The sequence below is a fragment of the Liolophura sinensis genome, chromosome 4, assembly GCF_032854445.1.
Source record: "Liolophura sinensis isolate JHLJ2023 chromosome 4, CUHK_Ljap_v2, whole genome shotgun sequence".
In the NCBI taxonomy this organism is placed as follows: domain Eukaryota; kingdom Metazoa; phylum Mollusca; class Polyplacophora; order Chitonida; family Chitonidae; genus Liolophura; species Liolophura sinensis.
Window position 1 is genome coordinate 7,888,569 of NC_088298.1, and position 9,305 is coordinate 7,897,873.

Genomic DNA, 9,305 nt, shown 5'->3' on the forward strand with positions numbered 1-9,305 from the left:
GTTGCAGATCATGAGGTTTGTGAAAAATTGGCTAACAGGAGGCTTGAGGTGTGGGAAGTCAGATAGACACTGTTTTCCGGCGGCCTTCAAACATTTTATTTTAAACGAACATCTTGGTTGACTTCTACACTGTCAGGTTAATGAGTGTATGAAACTGGGAACAGCTCGGAGAAAACTATTCTACGTTGGATATATTGCTGTAACCCAATAGAGCCAATGAGAGCTCCTTTCGAGACATCATCATTGGTAAAGAACATGTTTGTGCTTTCTGACGGGAGGCTGTTCACTCATTCAGTCATAGAAACTAGATGTCGAAATGTATTTATTTATTTATTTATTTGATTGGTGTTTTACGCCGTACTCAAGAATATTTCACTTATACGACGGCGGCCAGCATTATGGTGGGTGGAAACCGGGCACAGCCCGGGGGAAACCCACGACCATCCGCAGGTTGCTGACAGACCTTCCCACTTACAGCCGGAGAGGAAGCCACCATAAGCTGGACTTGAACTCACAGCGACCGACGTCGAAATGTATATTGCAAAACAAGACATCAGTCATAATGGATTTTCCGTGTAAATATTCACCAGACCAGTTTGCAAATCAACATTCACCACAAACCACGAGAAGTGAGGAATCAATTAAAGCAAGAAATTATGACGGATTCATTCAAGAGGCAAACTGAAAGCAGCTTTTACTGATGACGAAATGGAACCAGAAGCGTTCCAGTCAAATGAATAAAATCAGCATCTATATAGTGTACCTTGCTAGGCTAGTTCATAATCTGATCTGAAGCCCCTGATCAAAACTTTAAACCATATAGACAACAGGAGTGACGCCCAGTCGGGTACATATCAGAACTTATCTTGAAATGATGACGATCAGTAGTAAGTTCAGTCATTTGCTTCTTTCCAGGCTTTCTCGCAAGGTCCACTGAGGTCAAGGTCGGAGGACTCAGAATGGCACATCTATGTACCCCGCTCTTATAGATCACGTGACTATCAGTTCGTGGACGAGGCAAAACTAGCCGAGAATTTGATGACGATGCCAGAGTTTGGGAAGGTACGGTCACCTTCTGAATATAGGGTACAAAAACCAAACAGAAACACATAGACGAACTTTTATATTTCTAATTTTCAGCCAAGTTACACAGTGAGAAATTCAGAATGGTGGTAATTATAAAAAAAGGTAACCGAAGCACATTCAGTCAAGACACCAGGGCATTCTCCTCAGAATATGGTGTCACAGACATGAGCCACGTATGCGTTTCTATTTTGGGAGAGTATATTTACGATGTCAAGTGATTTGCAAGCCACACTTGTTTTCTTGTTTTCGGAATTTGCACGTAATGTGTATAAAACTGGGCAATAACAACAATGTATTATAACATGTATTATCAATGGAACATTTTTCTGACAAAGGCTAACAAAAAGAAAAATAATAGGATATATTCTGAAAATTTATCCATCTTTTCAAGCGCGTGAATCATTTTGTACAGTTTTGAGGTTTGACAGAATAACCATTGCACGCCTAATTGGCGTCAGATGCATGGAGTATTATTAACTATGTGGCTAAATTCCAAATACATCTAGTACGTGGGAAGGTCTGTCAGCAACCGGTGGGTGGTCGTGGGTCTCCTCGGGTTGTGCCCGGTTTTCTCCCACCATAATGCTGGCAGTCGTATAAGTGAAATATTCTTGAGGTACGGCGTAAAACACCAATCAGTCAAATCAAAACCACATTCCAAATAAAATGACACAAGGCATGAACTAAACATCCACACACAGAATTCTCCTTGTTCTCTACGTGAATGAAACTTTATATCTAACCTAGCAGAAGTGTTTGAAAACCTTTGACCAGTTGGACTTCAAAAATTATTTTCTTTATGCAAAGAATCCGTATTGTGAGCACAGGTGTTATTACTTGATATATATTTTTTGTCCTGATTAATGTCTGTGCTGTTTCGTCTTTATGTTGGTCAGTTTGCCCATCATTATATTTTCTGATCAATATATAAACTCTGTCAAAAAAGAAACGCAACCCCTGTATTTTAGAGATTTTAATATTTAGTTTTAGGACGGCACAACTTTTTTCTTATTGAAGACAGAAGTCAGAAATTTGGCAGAATAATAATCAAGATGGTCATGTTGAAAACTGCCTTTTCAAAAGTCATCTCACAGACACCAGTTGCTCACCAGGGGGCGCCTTCCTCAGTATCTCGTATGACCACCACGAGCTGCAATCACTGCACGGCATCTCCTTGGACAAGAACGGATAAGACGCCGCATTCTCTCCTGGGGAATGGACCTCCACTCCTCCTGTAACGCAACGGCGAGCTGTTGAAGCGTCTGTGGCGGTGGCTGACGTTGACGCACGTGTCGATCAAGAGTATCCCACAGGTGTTCAATAGGGTTGAGGTCTGGTGATTTATAGGGCCACGGCAAGACATTGACGTTGGAATCCTGCAGAAAGTTCATTGTTGCACATGCAGTATGAGGCCTGGCGTTGTCCTGTTGAAAAAGCTGTGTCTGTCTGTCAATAATCGGGAGAAGGTGAGGCTGTAACACGTGGTTGATGTAACGTTGGGCTGTCAGGTTCCCTGGAACGATCACCAAGTCTGATTTCTGGTTGTACGAGATGGCTCCCCAAACCATAACACTGCCTCCGCCAAATCTGTCCACCTGCCGGACCCAGATGGGCGCAAAGCGTTCATGACGTCTCCTATACACACGCTGTCTTCCGTCGTGACGTGTCAAAAGAAAACGGGATTCATCAGAAAACCAGATGCGCCTCCAGTTCTGTAAAGTCCATATCCTTACGTTGTTGCACCACCTGAGTCGTAGGCGTCGATGTAAGGGGCGTAGTACAGGTCCAACAACTGGTCTACAGGCACGTAAACCCGCTTCTTCCAGACGGTTCCTAATCGTTTGAGCCGACACTCTCCTCAAACCTGGTATTTGTGTGGCAGTCACGGTTGGTAGGGCATGCCGATTACGCAGGTGAAGGACTCGGATGTACCGATCTTGAAGTGGGGTCGTGATTCTTGGCCTTCCACTTCTCGGGCGATCAATGGTCGAATTAAAGTTGTTGTAACAGTTGTTGATATCGTTGTTATGTGAACATTTAGGTGTCGTGCAATAGTACCAAAACTTTCTCCGGCTTGAAGACGACCAATGGCGATATTTCAGTCGGCAGCACTCAGTCGAGGCATTTTACCGACTGCCTTTCGTCGACGAATGAATGAATAAAATACGAAAGCACATGGGCTTTTATACACCCCCACACTATAACTGCCATTGACATGATTTGCATGTGAATGGTTCTGTGTGCGACGTCAACAGGGTCATTCCATGCGTTGTGACGTCATAAGCAATAAAATACACTTAGGATAGAAAAGGCAGTTGTTTGGATGGTAATCTTCATTAAAAACGTGTATAATTTCATTACATTTGGCTAAAATTTAGTTTGGAAGCAATAACTTTATTCGAACAAATCTTTGATATCAGAGGACTGGGGTTGCGTTTCTTTTTTGACAGAGTTTATCTGAGTGTATTAATGTCTTTATTTATTGAGTTTTCTTGTATATTAATTTAACTTTTATTGATGTATTTAGCTGTTTATTGACTTATTTCAGTGCATCATAGACAGACCTAGGTTATCTGCTCCCATTTAGGACATGGTAATCCGCGTGTCCTGAGGAAGATTTACCTGTAAGTGTAGTTTATATGATATGTGCTCCTGTACTATGCTTAACATTATAAGAGCTGCTTTATACGAACCTAAAACGAAGGCTTTAATTGTTTGATTGAATGATTGGCGTTTAACCCCATACTCAAGGAGTTTTCATTAATGTGACGGCGGCTGGAAGATACCGGAGTAACCATAAATAAGTAAATAAGTAAATAAATGAATTTTGCCACGTGAATCCTCATATCTTTTCCTGGCCCGATATTTTGTACGTTGTTGCACTTTCATTCATTTTCCTTTCTTCTTCCATAGGATTCAAGAAAGCTGTGCAACGAAACAAAGTGACTTTCCGACTAAAGCCGGGTTCATAGGTTGGTGGGGGGGTCGATCTAAAGCAGTTTTGTGAACAGCCCGTTGACGCCCGTACATGCTCCTGACCATATGTCGCATGCCTTATACTGCAAGACAAATTGTCCTAATTAAAGATATATATATATATATATATATATATATATATATATATATATATATATATATATATATATATATATATATATATATATATATATATATATATATATATATATATATATATATATATTTGTATATGTATACATAAGTAAATTGCATGAAATAAAATATCTAATTTAAGTTCGTATGAAATGGAACAGGTCCTTGAGGGAAGGTGTGAGCCCAAAGATGACGTTTAGCTGTTGAGTGTAAGAGTCATGCAATAAAGTACTAATCTTTTGATACGTTCATCTTCACGAATAGGCCATAGCTGAAAACAATGTTTTATATTTTAACTAAATCTTGGACATTAGATAGCGTTTATAAATCGCGAATGTTAGCATTGCACAGCGTAAGCTATTAAGCAACACAACCCGTGTCAGTATGCCGAAACTAACGAGGGGCTAATCCAAGTACTTGTCAACATTGCGTCGGTACGTAGTGTATATGTGACACGGTAATGCGCGAGTGGCTGAAATGGGAAGGAATCAAAAGGACATAAATCATAGATATCATGTGCATACTGATGTGGTCTGGCGGCGAATACCCAGTTTTTGAGTTACGCTATTACGACAACAGAAAAAAAGTGGAAAATGTGGCTTTATTATGACAAATGTCCCCCAGTGTGAAATTAAATATGCGTTGATTGAAGGCTCAACTCAAAAACAATTCTCTCAAGCGCAATGTTTGTTTTCTCCACGATATGGTTGAAATATTGGCGACGTGGCTTTATGCCAGAATTCTTCACTCAGTGTTTGATGAGTATATCTGATCCTGTTTTGAGCAGTGCATAACATAGTTATCACATAGATTACATTGAGTGTATCATAAAGATGTACATATAACTTGTCATTTGTACGTACTTGTATATGTGTAATCATGATTGGTATAGCCAATATCAATATTATCCACACTGCAGCACATGCTGGCTTCCTCTCCTGCCGTACGTGCGGAGGCCTGACAGCAACCTGCATATGGTCGTGAGTTTCCCCATGGATCTGCCCGGTTCCCCCCCCCCCCCCCCCACAATAATGCTGACCGCTGTCGTGTATGTGAATATTTTTGAGTACGGCTTAAAATATCAATGAATAAATAAATATATAAATATGTAAGTAAATATTATCAACATTATTGTCAACTCGCTACCGTGTAATAATTAGCGTGCATATTTCCCGTGAATGGAAATTAATGCTATTTATTTTAGTCGAATAGTTACGATATTTTTGTGCTTGGTTTTTTTGAAAAGAAAATGAACACTTTGAACTCGTCTGAATGTACTTCGTATTTTGTAAATAAATGTTACTCTACGGGAAAATAAAAATAATCTATAAATGACTTTTTTAGTTTTCATATTTTCTGTGCTCGGGCTGTCTGTTAAGTAATCGTAAGCACTTCAAGCTAAACTTATTTGACTGATCGAATAATCGGTGGAGTGATTGTTCGGAGTTCTCGATGGATTACTGGCAGCCTGTATTGAGAGTCATACAGTCATAGTCTTTCGTTTTTTTTTTCCAGCCAGTCTTAAATACACGCCACACATGAAGTATAATACAAATCTCCTAGGACCTAAGAAAGTATACGATGAACGAAACTAGCACGGAATCATGCAAAGAGAAGCCGTCACCAGCTTTCAATGTTGTTGGAAAGACACAAGGACTGTTCTACACAAGGACTGTTCTATGCGGATGGGTGAAATCAGTATTCAAAGCATGTGCCATGAGAGTTTATAAGTTCTTGATAATCAAAGTATGTATCGGAGTTGCGTTTTGAATACATCTGTTCATATACCCAACGTGGCCATCTAATTCAAACATCTGTTCATATACCCAACGTGGCCATCTAATTCAAACATCTGTTCATATACCCAACGTGGCCATCTAATTCAAACATCTGTTCATATACCCAACGTGGCCATCTAATTCAAACATCTGTTCATATACCCAACGTGGCCATCTAATTCAAAACGATGAATTTACAGCCCCTAACCCGGGTTAAGCGGAATTAGACACAAACACGAAAAGATTCTGGATGCCCTGTCCACATTTACACTCATTGTAAAGCTTAAGAAACTTAAGGTGTTTGATGGAACAAGCGTGACACATCAGTTCTTGGGGGAATTTGATATTACTTTTTGATTAAAATCGTCACAGAACGCACAGGATTTAACAAATAAACACGCCATGTAGATTACTTTTTCTGCACATAGCCGTATTCATACGAGAACAGGTATAGGTAAGGTAAATGGAGGGCACAATTTGTACCCATCTGCACCTTTCTATACGCTGTTGATATATGGTTTTACATATATGTTATTAATGAGAAATTCAAGCAACTCGATGAACAAAGAAATATCCCATGTATGGTAGGTAGTGGAAGAGAATACGGCTTTGTAGCCTTTGGCGTTCATGAGGCCAGTTTTATTTATTTATTTATTTATTTATTTATTTGGTATTTAATGGCCTACTCAAGAATGTTTAACTAATACGACTGCGACCACATTGTGATGGAAGGAAACTGGGTAGAGCCCGAGGTAATCTCACGACCATTCGCAAGTTAAAGGAAACCTTCTCCCACGTACGTCAGGGATAGTACTACAGACAGTAGAGAAATCCCAAGAGCAGATGCCCTCATATGGTACTTGTGTTTGAGCATCCGTTCTTCAGTTGGGCGTTTGCAGTCTTTAAGAATCCATACATAATTAAAGCCTGAATCATTTGCAATTACCTGTAGATTATAATATATCATTTTCACCAGGCAGTTGCACGCTATATCATCTTTAGCAGATACCTGTACGTTATAAGATATCATCTTTAGCAGATACATGATGAGAAATCATGAATACATTTACATTTGTGTGCGTATTAATGTTATGCCATAAGTGTACTTATGTATCGGATAGGGACAAATCATGGTAAGAGATGAAATAGCAGGCCCTATCTATCTTCAAACGTAACACCTGGAGGGATTGGCGCAAAGTGCGCACAGTAAATTGGGTAAATTTATGTAAATCTGCCGTACATATTGTTGAATCATTTGACATCAAGCCTTAAAGTATTAGTGATCAACCCTGTTTACAATGCCCTGATCTTCTGAAATACGCATTTTTCCCGGCAGAACAAAATAAGTCAGTAAGCCTGTCCAAGCAGACTGTCCAATCTGTCTGTTTCTCCAAGGGAGCTAACGACGGTCTTTTGGTTATGTTCGTCTTAAGTCATAAAATTTACGACTTCACTATTTTGGGTCTGCTATGGAGGTGGCGTAAGTTCGATCATGGCCGTGAAAAAACTTGTAAATGTGACACAAATGTGGCCCAGGCATTGCAATAGGCGTAACGCTTAACGTCACGCACTTTTCAGTGACACGCTTCCCGCCTAACTGCCTAAGTTGTTATCTGTACGTCAGTGCCTGAATGTTTTCCCCTACTTTAATTGAAGATTTCCCGACCTTGTCTAATAAGATAGGTGGTGGATACCGACTTCTTTGTGTAGTAAAATAAGTTAGTCCGTGATAAATATACCTTAAGTCGTCGTTAAGTTAAGAAACTTTTGAGAAACAGTCACCTGGGTCGTGGAATCCATCCGAAAAAGCCTGACAACATATGTTTGATCGCTGAATTAAATGAACAGAAAGAGACACTCAATGCCTGAATGTTTTCCCCCTACTTTCATTGAAGATTTCCCGACCTTGTCTAATAAGATAGGTGGTGGATACCGAATTCTATGTATAGTAAAAAAGTTATTCCGTCGTAAATATACCTTAAGTCGTCGTTAAGTTAAGAAACTTTTGAGAAACAGTCACCTGGGTCGTGAAATCCATCCGAAACAACCTGACAACATAATTTTGATCGCTAAATTAAATGAATAGAAAGAGATACTCAATGCCTGAATGTTTTCCCCCTACTTTCATTGAAGATTTCCCGACCTTGTCTAATAAGATAGGTTGTGGATACCGAATTCTATGTATCGTAAAAAGTTATTCCGTCGTAAATATACCTTAAGTCGTCGTTAAGTTAAGAAACTTTTGAGAAACAGTCACCTGGGGCGTGGAATCCATCCGAAACAACCTGACAACATAATTTGATCGCTAATTAAATGAATAGGAAGAGAATTGGGCCAATCCCTTTTCCCATCAATAATCGATGGAATGCAGTTATACAGAAATTATTCAAACTTTTTCTAGCCATGTCATGAATCAACGTTCTTCAGTCGCTTGATAAGAGTAAATGGAAAACAAAATTGAATACAGACAAGTCACTCCCATGAATATTATATGAACGTCATTTTATTAAGAAGTGTGTTCGAAACCCACGACCATTCCCAGGTTGCCGACAGGCAAACCCATTTTTTCATGGTAACAACTGTGAATATAAATTTACATATATGTAAAAAAGGAAACAAATCTATTATATCTATATGAGAATTCCGACAAAAAGACTTTACTCTGAGGCACAAGTCGTCTTGGAAAGCACTGATTGGTATTTGACACTGCAGCAAATATTGCTACCAACGTTAACCATATAGTATTCTTGACAATAGCACAAAATGCGTCATTTAAATAGCACCTTCCGGATATGCCACGAAAAAGTCTTAATAGGACAGATTCAGTTTTTACACACATAATGAATTTAAAGGCGTCCTCAGTAGCTAAAGTATATACAGTATGATCAGAACAACAGTGGGAAATACAACACATTGTACATGTAGTGCTGCACGGAACTGTATCGTGGCCAAATACACTACCCCAAATAGATATACCGTTTACATTATATAAAATACATTATCCACGGCAGGTGAGGTTTCGCATATATGTATGAAACTATATGTGTATGTATGACAGTGGTTACTGTTAAGATATACATATGGACACATTTTTAATTTAATATTTTTTAATTAAATAATTTGACATTTGTGTCGTATATATATATATATATATATATATATATATGCACTTACAGCAGAATTTCGCTGTATGCCGTAATTGACAAAAATGTTTTAAATGTTTGCTAGCGTTAGATTATCACCTTCAATGCCCATGTATCACGCATGTCACAAGGATGTGTCCCTCCAGCAAGGTGTGTAAATGCCGCCATATTTCGGTGGAAGAAATCC

The 9,305-nt window shown here is 39.1% G+C and overlaps 1 protein-coding gene across 2 annotated transcripts in view; it reads left to right on the forward strand.

Annotated features, from left to right (window-relative positions):
- The window catches only part of LOC135464328 (serine-rich adhesin for platelets-like), a 375,213-nt gene that overhangs the window by 17,872 nt on the left and 348,036 nt on the right, over positions 1-9,305 (forward strand). For both annotated transcript variants that reach the window (XM_064741751.1, XM_064741753.1), the window contains exons 9-10: positions 916-1,062; positions 3,635-3,711. In XM_064741751.1, coding sequence (XP_064597821.1) covers positions 916-1,062; positions 3,635-3,673 — 186 coding nt within the window. In that variant the 3' untranslated portion in view covers positions 3,674-3,711. The remainder of the gene's footprint in view (positions 1-915; positions 1,063-3,634; positions 3,712-9,305) is intronic.